This window comes from Myxine glutinosa, chromosome 5, assembly GCF_964187855.1.
Source record: "Myxine glutinosa chromosome 5, kmMyxGlut1.1, whole genome shotgun sequence".
NCBI lineage: Eukaryota > Metazoa > Chordata > Myxini > Myxiniformes > Myxinidae > Myxine > Myxine glutinosa.
The window spans coordinates 25,374,073-25,387,880 of NC_136265.1; the positions used below are offsets into that span (position 1 = coordinate 25,374,073).

General features: G+C 44.9%; 1 protein-coding gene across 1 annotated transcript in view; it reads left to right on the forward strand.

The window, feature by feature from the left end:
• Positions 1 to 343: 343 nt before the first annotated feature.
• LOC137428694 (uncharacterized) overlaps positions 344 to 13,808 on the forward strand; it is a 111,113-nt gene continuing 97,648 nt past the window's right edge. Inside the window, exons 1-3 of the mRNA XM_078777260.1 lie at positions 344 to 616; positions 1,098 to 1,145; positions 8,103 to 8,159. Coding sequence (XP_078633386.1) covers positions 445 to 616; positions 1,098 to 1,145; positions 8,103 to 8,159 — 277 coding nt within the window. The 5' untranslated portion in view covers positions 344 to 444. The remainder of the gene's footprint in view (positions 617 to 1,097; positions 1,146 to 8,102; positions 8,160 to 13,808) is intronic.

Consider the following 13,808-nt stretch of genomic DNA (forward strand, 5'->3'; position numbering starts at 1 on the left):
CGTCATAGTTTATTAATATTTATTTATTTATGGAAAAAAACTTTTTATCATATTCCATGTAAGGGTAAGAGAGGAAGTAGTGGAAAGTTGGAAACGGAAGGAAACGATGTCTGCAAACGTAATAAGTGGATGGGCTTCCTTTCAAACTCCTTTTCATCTCTTTGTGTGTATCGTCTAAGCTGAACTTGTCCATTCTCCCTTTCACCTTCTCTACGTCGGACCGTTTTTGTTCCTCAAGTTTAAATGAAAATCTGAAGCGAGAATCGTGGGTTTCATTTTAATTCGAGTGATTTCGGTCACGTTAAACTTGTTTTTTTTCTTCCGGGGAATCGAATCACGTGGTTCGGCGACCCACGACATCGGGAAGGTTTTAACTTTGTGTCCGAGAGTGGCGCTGAGATCGGGAGCTGGGCTCGAAAGTGTTGATGTTTTGTGGTGAGGGTCATGGACCGAGACCCTTGGAGCTGCACCCACGATCCGAGTTGTTCGGACACCAAGTGTGGCGATGATGGCGGGAACAGAGGGGGTCCGGGAGGGGCCGCTGGGATCTGCGGGTTCAGGATCCTGGACGTTCAGAACCTTCGTGATGGAAATGACGTCACGGACCAGGGACCAGGTACGAGGTTCTCCCGTATAAGTGGCCATTTGACATTTCACACTCGGAGGGATGGAAGGGCGACTACATGTACTTCCATGTATCTATCTATTACATACGCATGGACGCAGATACAATTGAGAAAAGACGACGCACGTGGTCCGCACTCAGGACGATAACCTCGTAACGAACACTTGCAGGATTCAGGATAAACTTTGGAAGTTATTAATTTGATTTTCCAACAATCATTGGAAATTCCATAAACCCCTTGCCCGCGGGATTGTAAAGAAATCGGTGATTATTATTATTATTATTATTATTTTTTCATATAGTTAAATGATGTCACGTATATAATTTCGTGTTCAATAAATAAATAATGTGAATATTACACGATAGACCACTCAGGGTAAGTGTTTGAAGGTACCCACGTGGTACATTGTTAGTTGCAAGTTGGTGGGTGGAGGTTTTGTTTTCACCCATGTATTTGTTTGTTTGTGTGCAGGATATCTCAAAAAGTTGTGGACGGATTTGGACGAAACTTGGTCGACAGGTTGGTTGTGTGACAAGGAAGAATTGATTCGATTTTGGTGAAAATCTGGATCCGGATAGCAGTATCTTTTAATTACCTCCGCCACCAAAGGTGGATGGAGGTTAGTATGTTTTCACCCCTGTCTGTTCGTTTGTGAACAAAATATCTCAAGCAGTTGTCGACGGATTCGGACGAAATTTGGCAGACATGTAGCGTATGTGACAAGGACGAATTGATTCGATTTTGGTGAAGATCTGAATATGGATTCGGTTTTTTTTGTATACAAGATCGAGGCTCGTGAAAGAGCGAACATTAATCACACAGAAAGACAAACAGACACATAAAACAAATAACATCGGGAGCGGTAGACAAGATGGGGAGAGAGGGGGAAGGACACAAACACAACATTTGAGAGCAGGGACCGAGAGACATGGAGACATCGAGAGATCTGTGGGAGGGAGAGGGCTTTGGGGGGGAGGCATGTGAAGGGGGGGAGGCATGTGAAGGGGCGGGGGGTGGGAGAGGTATAAACATATGGACACTGCCAGGATTTCCAGGAAATAAGTTGGAATTTCAAACAAGGTGGATCTGGGGTGAATTAGTGGGGGTAGAAAAGATCAAGGTTATGGATGGGGGAAGATAAGAGATGGTGGTGAACAGCTGTTTTAAAGACCTGGAGGGAGGAGAGGGATTGAAGGGAGTGTGGGAGTTTGTTCCACAGGCGGGAGAAAAGAGGAATGAAAGAGTGAAGGTGAGCAGAGAGCCGAGATTTCGGCAGTTATGGGAATTATTTAATTTTTCAAGTGATTCTTCACCATTGGGAGTTAGGGCCAAAAAACGAAACATAGCAGGATATCTCAAAAAGTTATGCATTGATTTGGAAGAAACCTGTTGGACAGGTTGGGTGTGTGACAAGGAAGAATAGATTCAATTTTGGTGAAGATCCAGATCCAGCTAGTAGAATTTTTTAAAAAGTGATTCTTCACCATTGAGTGCGATGGCCAATCAGGCAGAGGGATGCTCTCCACTGAGTGTCGTTCTAGTTTTATAAATACTAGCCGAAACCCGTGGAACATCCACGGAAGGGAGGATGTGGTGTATGGATAGAGTGTACCATTATGGATGGCATAGGGGATTTGCTTGTCCGAGTCGACTAATTCAGATTTTTCGAGTATGGCTGTACGTGATAAACAAAGAGCGTGGTTGGAAGAAATTATGGTAAACCCACCTGATGAGGTTAGCGTACACCACGATCGACGACACCAGCACAAATGCATGCTCAGGATTGTCCACTCGGTGGACGGCTTGCTGTCGCTTTCGACTGTCCAATCAGCGGACGGCTTGCTTCGCCTTCACCCAGCAGACGCCAATAAGATGGCGTCGTATCGGCAGTTAATCGGATGCTTTTGGGCCCCAACGTCGGCTAATTCAGATTTTTCGAGTATGGCTGAAAGTGATAAACAAAGAGCGCGGTTCGTAGATCGTAAATCCATTAGTGCCGTGGGCATCGGGTCACTGGGTGCGGCGTAAAAGGGATAACAAAGTCGAGTCCTTACGCTATTATTATATAGATTCTTCACCATTGAGTGAAAAAAAAAAAAAAAAACCACCGTTTAGAGGCCATTTTTCCCCGCAAAGCGGGGGTTGGCCTTTTCGGGGACCGTGGTAGTTGTTGTTGTTTTTTTTTGTTTGTTTTTTTTGTCCCCTTTTTGAAGCAATGTTTTACGGCCGGATGCCCTTCCTGACGCCAACCCTTTTTGCCGCCTTCAACGACAAACAGGGAATTACCAGTGAACTGGTACTCAATTAGCTGACCTCGGAAGGATGACAGGCTGAGTCAACCCCCCTGGCATTAATTCGGCGATCGACCGAGATTCGAACCCAGGATCCTAGGATCCTAAGCCGGCACCCTAGCCACTAGCCCAACACCAGGGATACCCACCAGGGATACCCACCGCTAGACCAACCTTTATGACGGCCCTAAAAACAGTAGGTTTCCTGTTTGGAATGATTTTTCATTGTCAGACGAATCAAATTGGTATTGTAAGACTCATCCTACCTCTCCCCCGTTCCCCTACCTTCCTGTTAGGGTTGTTAGGGTTGTTAGGGTTAGGGTTAGGGTGAGGGTTGTTAGGGTTCGGGTCGTTAGGGTTAGGGTTAGGGTCGACCCTGAACGAAGACCAAGAACCCTAACAACCCCTGCCATCACCCTGCCATCACCCTGCCATCACCCTGCCATCACCCTCCCATCACCATTCATCATCATCACCATCACCATCACCATATCACCATTGAGTGATATGGCCAAAATGATATATAACATGATATTTCAAAAAGTTGTGGACGAGTTATGACAAAACTTGGTGGATGAGTTGGGTCGGTGATCAGAACAAGCCGATTAAATTTTGGTTCAGGTCCGGATCCAGATCTGACCTATCGGTGGGATACAAAACGTAAACCGTGGGCATCCTGCACCCGATGCTCCCCATCTCTCCTCACTAACGGTATGGACCTCAAACATCCGGGGCCTTCGCTCAAACCTGATTGATCTCTCCATTCAGGTTGCTTCTGAAAATCCAGACTTGATCTGCTTAACAGAAACTTTCCTCCTTCAAGATGTCTCTGATTCCTTAATATCTCTTCCTGGTTACTCCCTCCTCCGGTACGATAGACCTGATCCTCGTCCTGGTGGTGGGGTGGCTATCTTTATCAAAAACTCTCTTCCTCACTCTCCCTGCACTGCCCTCTCTCCACCCCACCCACAGGAGTACCTCTGGCTACGGCTTCCTCTCCGCTCCCACCTTTTGTTCATATGTGTTCTGTACCGTCCTCCAAACAGTGATGACTCCATTTACATTTCTCTGTCGGACAACATGGACCAACTTCTATCAACTCATCCAAACTCTCTCTTCCTCATATGTGGTGACTTCAACTGTCATCATGCCAGCTGGCTAGGTGTGGGTTCATCTCTCACCAGCCATGGCACCTCAGCAAAGGACTTCTGCGACTCATTGGGACTGACACAATCTGTCAATTTCCCAACCCGGATCTCAGTCAATGGAGTATCTTCTCTTCTGGACTTGGTTATGACTAACTTCCCTGCAAATGTCTGCTGCTCTTCTTCTGCTCCAATCGGTTCTTCTGATCATGTGCTTGTTAAAGTGGACATCTCACTGGCCATTCTCAGAGAGCCTCCTCAGCGCCGACGAGTCTGGCATTTCACTCAGGCCGACTGGCACGGTCTGCAAGCAGCCATCAATCAACTGGACTGGTCTCCCATCTCTAATGCCTCTGACATCAATTCTTCCTGGGAATTCTTCCAAAGCAAACTGCTCTCTCTCATGCACAGATTTATCCCATCTCGTCTTCAGTTGTCTTACCCTTCCTCCCGTCCATGGTACACTGAATCTTGTGGTGAGGCAGTTGCCCTGAAACAACTTGCCTTTGCCTCTTGGAAGGCAAATCCAACTGAAGGCAATCTCAGTTCCTTCCACCAAGCTCGAAACAAGTGTGTTTCTACCCTCAGGAGTGCCAGGAAGCACTATCTCTCCACACTCAAGTTTGAACTCTCAAACCTGTCTCCTTCCTCCAAATCCTGGTGGCGTCTGGTCAAATCCGTTTCTGGTGTTTGTTCCCCCTCCATCCCCTCCCTTACCTCAAATGGCTACACAGTTGACACCGCACGTGACAAAGCCGAATGCCTCAACTCTGTGTTTGCCTCAAAATCTTGTGTCCCAAACCCATCTCTCTCTGTTCCCACCTTTCCCAGTCGAACCCAACTGCTCCTGGACTCTGTGTCCTTCTCTCCTGACAAGGTGGAGAAGTTTTTATCAAACCTCGACTCTGATTCTGCAACTGGCCCAGATGGCATCAGCCCTCGGGTCCTAAAATCCTGCTCTGCCGCTCTATCTCACCCTCTCTCTGTTCTTTTCACCCTCTCTTTTGCTCAAGGTCATCTGCCAGCATCTTGGAAATCAGCAAACATTACCGCTTTACACAAAAAAGGTGCAAAAACAGATCCTTGCAACTACAGACCAATCAGCCTGCTCCCAATTATCAGCAAAGTCATGGAATCCATCATTGCTTCAGATATCAAATCCTTCCTCTTCTCCAATGGCTTGATCTCTGATCATCAATTTGGATTCAGACCAGGTCATTCTACTCTGGACATGTTGCTTCTGCTGTCTCAACAATGGATGGAGGTCCTCAATGCCAAACAGGAAATCAGAGCTGTCTCACTTGACATATCACGTGCCTTCGATACAGTCTGGCACCCAGCTCTGCTCACCAAACTCACCTCCTATGGTATTCAGGGAAATCTCCACTCATGGCTTGCGGATTTCCTCTCTGGTCGTAGGCAACGTGTGGCCCTGAATGGATTTCTCTCATCTTCCCTTCCTGTTCTGGCTGGAGTTCCCCAAGGCAGTGTTCTGGGCCCTGTGCTATTTCTGGTCTTCATCAATGACCTCTCCGACTCTCTGGAAAATCCTCTCTATCTCTTTGCTGATGACTCCACTATCTGCCGCTCCATTCCTCATCCCTCAGATCGGCAGTCTGCAGCCTCCTCACTCTCTGCAGACCTGGACAAAATCACAGACTGGTCAAACAAGTGGAACATGTCTTTCAATCCTGACAAATCTCACACTCTTACAATGTCTCTCCGAAAGGACCGACTGGACAACCCTCCCATCTACTTTCTCAACAATCCTCTCCAAGAAGTTCTGTCGCTCAAGCTTTTGGGTCTCACTATCTGCCATGATCTTTCTTGGGAAAACCACATTTCCAAGCTGGCCTCCAAAGCCAGTCGCCGACTGGGCATCCTCCGTCGTGCGAAGTCCTTCCTTGGCACACCTGAGCTCCTCACCACATACAAGGCTTTCATCCGCAGCTCAATGGAATACTGTTCCCCCCTCTGGGCTGGTGCTCCTGCCTCACACCTTGCTCGGCTTCACGCTGTTGAGGCCAAAGCTTTCAGAATCATTGGAATCTCCTGCGATGTAGTCAACTCCGAGGGCCTTTCACTCACTCACCGCAGGCAGGTTGGTGGTCTTTCTGTCTTCTACCGACTCCTCTCTGGCCTTGCTCCCCCAGCTCTCTCTGTGCTCTGTCCCCCAAATATTCCTTCAGGTCGCACAAGATCTGCCTGCAACCCTCTTATGGTTAAACTGCCAAAGTCTAGGCTCTCTGCTCACCTTCACTCTTTCATTCACCTTTTCTCCCGCCTCTGGAACAAACTCCCCCACTCCATTCAATCCCACTCCTCCCTCCAGGTCTTTAAAACAGCTGTTCACCACCATCTCTTATCTTCCCCCATCGAAAACCTTGATCTTTTCTACCCCCGGTAATTCACCCCAGAGTCCTTGCAGCGTTCATATGTTTTATTCCTCTCCCACTTCCCCCCAAGTCCTCCCGATGTCCCTGCTCTCAAATGTTGTGTTTGTGTCCTTCCCCCTCTCTCCCCATCTTGTCTGCCGCTCCCCTTGTTTTTTTGTGTTTTGTGTGTCGGTTTGTCTTTTTTGTGATTATTGTTAGCTCTTTCACGAGCCTCGATCTTGTATACAACAAAAAAAAACAAAAAAAAAAACAAAAAAAAACAAACAAAAAAAAAAACTGATCAGCCTTGCGGAGGTACGCGCTTTATTCCGGCCTTTATAGTTTACGATCCGGCCCTTCTAGTTACCTTCGCAAAAGCGGAAGGTTATGTTTTGATCGCTGTGTATTTATTACCTTCGCAAAAGCGGAAGGTTATGTTTTGATCGCTGTGTATTTTTCGATATTGTTATGACTTATTGTCAATAGGTATACTAAGTGGCCATGAGGTAGCCTGTTGCTATGTACAGTTTTATTCTATTGTTGATTATACCACATAGCTGTGGTGATAAAGGAAATGTTCGTTTTAAATAGATGATTATGATAGGACCATGACTATAAAATCATGATGATTATTACCTTCGCAAAAGCGGAAGGTTATGTTTTGATCGCTGTGTATTTATTTGTATGTCTGTGTGTGTGTGTGTGTGTATGTTATTCGCATAACTCAAAAAGTATTCAACCGAATTGCATGAAATTTGGTGGGATGATTGGTTATTATACGGGACACATTTGATTAGATTTTGGGAGCAATCGGGTCAAAGGTCAAGGTCAAGGTCACGAAAAGGTCAAAATCGTATTTTTGTTGTTCTGTTCCCTACACTCCCATGCCAAGTACAGAACAGTAGCTGCGGCGAAGGTATGCGCTCTACCGAGTGCCCGTTCTAGTTTTATTTTAGAATGGGTTATTCTTTTTTTCAAGATTTTTCTCCAAACTGCCCCCTCCAAGGGGTGATTATTTTAACCTGAATTTCTAATCCATTCCTGATAGGCGGATTGCAGTTTCAAGAAGGATTGAATGAGGTGTGGAGAGACCTTGTTACCTCCACCACCAAAGGTGGATGGAGGTCATGTTTTCACCCCTGTCTGTCTGTTTTTCCGTTTGTGAACAAGATATGTCAAAAAGTTGTGGACGGATTCAGACGAAATTTGGCAAAGATGTAGCCTATGTAACAAGTTCGAAATGATTCGATTTTGGTGAAGATCCGGATTCGGATCCGGCTACTATATCTTTTAAGTGATTCTTCACCATTGGGAGATAGGGCCAAAACCGATACATCGCTGGATATCTAAAAAATTTGTGGACGGATTTGGACGAAACTTGGTGGACAGGTTGTGTGTGTGCGAAGGAAGAATCGATTCCATTTTGGCAAATATCCGGATCCAGCTAGTATAATTTTAAAAGTGTTTCTTCACCATTGAGTGATATGGCCAACCAGGCGGAAGTATGCTCTCTACTGTGTGCCATTCTAGTTTGTTTATGATCGAGGTGCTGTTCCTTGTTCGCTTTTAAACCCTTTGAGAGGTTAGACGTTAGAGTATGAGCTTCCACTCGTCCTAATGATCTCGTTTAAAAGGGTGTTTTTTTTCTTCTCTGTTTCTCTGCAGATCCTATAGTTGTGGTGAAGGTGGAACCTGAACCGACAGATGATTCTCCCTCACAAGGTAAGAATTCATAATAACATTGTACAAGATGGAGGCAACAATACTGGAAGTTGTGAATTATGTGATGCGTTGTGAGTTTGGTGGACAGATTGACAGTTGTGAGAATCCGCTTCCGGTCCCTCGAGCGACGAGGCTTGCTTCGATCTCTCCACGACATCAAAGTTTGAGTATTTTCCCATTCGTGTCTTTGTCAAATTTCCACTGGTTATTTTATTGTGTATGTGTTATTGTGTGTTTCTATTTAGTTTTGGTTTTGTAATTATTGCAAATTTGTGTGTAATCAGTCGTTTTTTTGTTCGCACCTAATGCGTGGCCTGGTCTTTCCAGGCTCCCTCCCCCCCCCCCCCCCCCCCGTCAGTATTTTGTGAATATAAGTTCTTTCCTTCATAGTATTTGCTTGTTTCTTTGATTTTCTTTTCTCCCCACAACCTCTCACGAACATCTTACCCTTTGTCCAATGTTTTAAAAACAAAATAAACAAAAAAATTCTATATTAATTCTTTCTCTCCTCCCGGAGACGTGCTTGTTCGCTCTCCTCGTCTCGACTTGTGCCCCCCCCCCCCTATATCTCGTTTTTCTTCCACCTCTGCTCCTTCTTTCTCAAATCCACGTTCTCACTTAGAGACTTTTCCCAGATTATTTTTCATGGTTTTGTTTAAATATTATTTAAATATGTTTAAACCGTAGCCATGATGATAACGCCGCCCCCCTACCCCCCCCCCCCCAGAATTTCCATGTTTTAAACGTTTCCCAGTGTGTACCCTGGATTAGAATAGGTACACCGTATCCCTGCGTGTCGTAAGAGACGACTAAGAGGGTTGGCGTCAGGAAGGGCGTCCGGCCATAAAAAACATTGCCTCAAAAAGAGAACCATGACAATTACAACTTACATATGGGCAGGGTACAGCCCGAAGTGGAGATCGGTTTCTGAGGTTTGGGACATGGAATGTAGGGACAATGACAGGGAGATCAGGAGAAGTGGTGGAAGTATTGGTCAGAAGAAGAGTGGACAAATGTTGTGTGCAAGAGACGAGATGGAAGGGAAGTGGTGTGAGAATGGTGAAGGGTAGGCAGGGACAGAAATACAAGTTTATGCGGCAAGGGTGCCTGGAGGGCGTGAATGGTGTTGGTGTCCTGTTTTTGAGGAGTTTGTCGACAGTGTGGTGAGTGTGACAAGAGTGAGTGATAGGTTGATGATGGTGAAAATGATGATTGGAAAGCTCTTGGTGAACGTCATCTCGGGATATGCTCCGCAGGTTGGTCGAAGCGATGAAGAGAAGGACAAGTTCTGGTGTGCGATAGAGAAGCTGATGGAAAACGTGAAAGAGGAGGAAGTTGTTGTGGTAGGAGGAGACCTAAATGGACATGTGGCAAGGAGTCTGGATGGTTTTGAGGGAGTTCATGGGGGTTACGGATATGGTGTGAGAAATGGAGAAGGTGAAAGGATTTTGGAGTTTGCTGATGGAGCTGATTTGTTGATTTGTAATACTCAGTTCCAGAAAGGGGATAATAAGCTTGTTACATACACATCAGGTGGGTCGACGACAACCATTGACTACCTGATGGTGCGTAGGCGAGATAGGGGGCACCTCTGGGACACAAAGGTGATCCCGGGGGAGGAGGCTGTTTCACAGCACCACTTGGTTGTCTGCGACATAAGGGTGAAAGGTGCGAGGAGAGCTCGGCGGGTGAAGTACCAACCGAGAATGAAGGTGTGGAGGTTGAAAGAGGTGACAGTAAGGGAGGCATTAAAAGAGAGGATGATGTGGTTGAGCTTGAAAGTGGTTGGATGTCAATGAAAGCTAGTCTGTTGGGAGCCGTTGATGAGGTATGTGGATGGACAAAAGGACCACCGAGGCACTCGGAAACATGGTGGTGGGATGATGAAGTTGGAAAGAGGATTGACGAGAAGAGGAAGAAGTTCAAGGAGTGGCAGAAGGCGAAGGGTACGGGAGCAGAAACAGCAGAGCATGAAAGTTATAAGGCAGCCAGGAAGGCTGCAAAGAAAGAGGTAGCAAAGGCGCAGGAGGCATGTAGGAAAATGTTCGGAGAACGCTTGGATTCGGAAGAGGGTCAGAGAGCGGTATTCGGGATTGCAAAGCAGATAGCGAAAGAGAGGTGTGATGTGATGGGGGTGAGTTGCTTGAAGGATGAAGTGGGACAAATCGTTGTCGACCCAGATGGAATCAAACGAAGATGGAAAAGATATATGGAAATGCTGTTGAATACAGAGAATGAATGGGATGGCAACATAGAGAGTAACCCAGTTTTAGGACCGGCAGAGAAGATAACTGAGAAGGGTGTTGAGGAAGCGAAAAAAGCAATGAAGAGTAGAAAAGCGGGAGGGCCAACGGGAGTTGTGGGAGATATGTTGAAGGCAGCAGGAAGTTGGGGTGTGAAGAGAATGACAGAGATCTGTAATCTGGTGGTGAAAGAAGGCCGCATTCCAGTGGATTGGGAACTGAGTACCCTCATCCCTCTATACAAGGGGAAAGGTGACCCTCTGGAGTGTGGCTCGTACCGAGCGATAAAGTTATTGGAGCATGGAATGAAGGTATTGGAAAGGGTGTTGGAGAGGAGGATAAGGAAGAAAGTGAAGATCGACGAAATGCAGTTTGGATTTATGCCAGGAAGAGGAACGACAGACGCGCTTTTCATTGTGAGGCAGTTGCAGGAGAAGTACATGGAGAAGAGGAAGAAGTTGTTTCTTGGGTTTGTTGATCTGGAGAAAGCATTCGATAGTGTTCCACGCAAAGTATTGACATGGGGATTGAGGAAGTTAGGAGTGGAGGAATGGTTGATCAGAGTAGTGATGGCAATGTACAAAAGAGCGCGCACAGCTGTAAGGACGAAGGACGGGAACAGTGGTGAGTTTGAGGTGAAGGTGGGAGTGCATCAGGGGTCGGTACTAAGTCCACTACTATTTGTAGCTGTGATGGAGGTGCTTCAGAACGTAAAGGAGGGTTTACCGTGGGAGTTGTTGTATGCAGATGATCTGGTGTTGATTGCGGAAAGTATGGATGGACTGAAGGAAAAGATGAACAAGTGGAAGGAATGTATGGAGACAAAAGGTCTGAAGGTGAATATCGGAAAGACGAAGGTGATGGCAAGTGGTAAAGCATGTGGTGAGGTGGAAAGAACTGGGAAGTGGCCCTGTGCTGTGTGTAGGAAGGGTGTCGGAGTGAACTCCATTCAATGTACAATGTGCGCTGAGTGGGTTCATCAAAAATGTAGTGGTCTGAGAGGGTCATTAACCAGTGTGGCAGCTACATTCAAATGTAAGGTGTGCACAGAGGGAGCTGCAGATGGAGGAAATGTTGAGTTGGATCTTGGAGACGGCGTGAAGCTGGAAGGTGTGAAAACATTTTGCTACCTCGGAGACATGCTGAATGGAGAAGGTGGATCAGACTCGGCAACGGTTGCTAGAGTGAGATGTGCATGGAAGAAGTTTCGGGAACTGAGTGGCGTGCTGATGATGAGGGGAGTGTCGTTGAAGCTGAAGGGAAAGGTGTATGCTGCATGTGTGAGAAGTGTTATGATTTATGGGAGCGAGACATGGGTCATGAATGTAGAGCAGCAACGAAGGTTGGAAAGGGTGGAAATGCGAATGGTTCGACAGATGTGTGGGGTATCGTTGAGAGGAAGACAAATGATGAATTGCGAAAGATGATGGGAATAGAGCCTGTGATTGATGCTGTGAAGAGGAACAGGTTGAGATGGTTTGGTCATGTGTTGAGGAAGGATGAAAGTGACTGGTTGAGAAGAGTGATGGAAATGAATGTAGAAGGAAGTAGAGGACGGGGAAGACCGAGAAAGACTTGGCTAAAGATGGTGGAAGAAGAAATGCGGGCAAGGGGGTTAACAAGGAGAGATGCAGAAAATAGGGCAAAATGGAGAAGATTGTCATGGGGACCGCAAGGCTAACCCCCGCTCTATTCGGGAAAATTGCCTTTAAAATGCATGTTGTTGTTGTTGTTGTGAGTTTGGATTCCACCAAATTTTTATGCTTTTATGCCTTGTTTGCCAAGAACTGCTTTCCATTAAATTTCCAATGATAGTTCCAACTTGAACTGCCGCTTATAAAGGCGAGCAGTTATTCTGGGTACCGAACGATGCCGTTGCAATGACTATGCCATCTCACGCTGCCCGTTCCAAAGACTATGCCATCCCATGAGCCAGTTGCAATGATGATGCCGTCATATTACGTCATTTTTATCAAACTATATTTCTCATGGCTAGTCCATTCCAAGAACTTCCCCTGATAACTGTGAGCTCAGTGATTTCTACGTGGGCGCTTACAAAACTGGGAGCCACGAGGAATATAGTTGGATAAATATGACATCTTAATTCACACAGGTTGGTGGCAATATCGGATCGAAGGAAAACATAAAAATTTTTTTTTTTGATCTGGAACCATTTCATCAAATGATATGAAACTTCAAATATATCATCCACTACCCATGGGGAAAAAGGTTTCAAAACAATGACATCATCGGTTACATGGTTTGGTAGCCATATTGGATTGAAGAAAAACCTTTAAAAACCTTTTTCTTTGAAACCACTTCACCGATTGTTTTAGTTATCGAACTTTTATCACCATGGGTACTTTATGATATACTGAAGGTTTCACATCATTAGGTTCAGCGGTTTGGCAGAAGAAGATTTTTAAAGGTTTTAGCTGCCAGACCATGTTTATAACCTGACATTTTAGTAATCAAACTTTACTAGGGCATTGCCCGTACTATATCTATATCTAAAATTATATCCCCCCCCTCTATTTACATGAAATGGTTTGGTCCAAAGCGAACGGCTTCCGGAGTTTGGTAAAGAAATCGCCATCGCGTGCACAAACGCGCAGGAAAGCGAATGAATCGCAAATTCGTTTTTATTAGTTTTAAAACATAGTTTAACGCCAACATAGTTTGCAAACGTGAAATAAATGAATACGCTCTCAAATGTGCCATCCGAGGCAGAGTGTGTCCGCCACGTTCGGCACACGCGTATAGTTCGCTGCTCTCTGATTGGTTGAATCGTTTTTTGGACATAGCTCGGTAAGTAATTGTCCGATTAATATGAAACCTTGAAAAGGCACATCCTCGGGTTCCCAGCAATATACCTGGCAAGTTAAAAGTATATCGGACCCGTGGTTGTCGAGAAACAGCGGTCACAGACAAACGTACAAACAGAGATTACTGGAATTATAGATAGATTTATCATGGTTAGTCGATCATATATATATATATATATATATATATATATATATATATATATATATATATATATATATATATATATATATATATATATATACATATATATATATATATATATATTTGGCAGAAGAAGAATATATATATATATATATATATATATATATATATATATATATATATATATATATATATATATTTGGCAGAAGAAGAATATATATATATATATATATACATACATATATATATACACAAAGAATTAAGTTAAGCACCCCCCCCGTTTTTTTACAACCTCGCACATTACAAGTTTGTTGTCGTCAAAACAGTGTAATATACCCATGATATTGCTATATTTTCTGGAGAAGTGATAATATGGTCACATAAAAACATAACAATCATGCCGTTTTCAATATTTTATTCTGAATAATTTAAGGTGAAA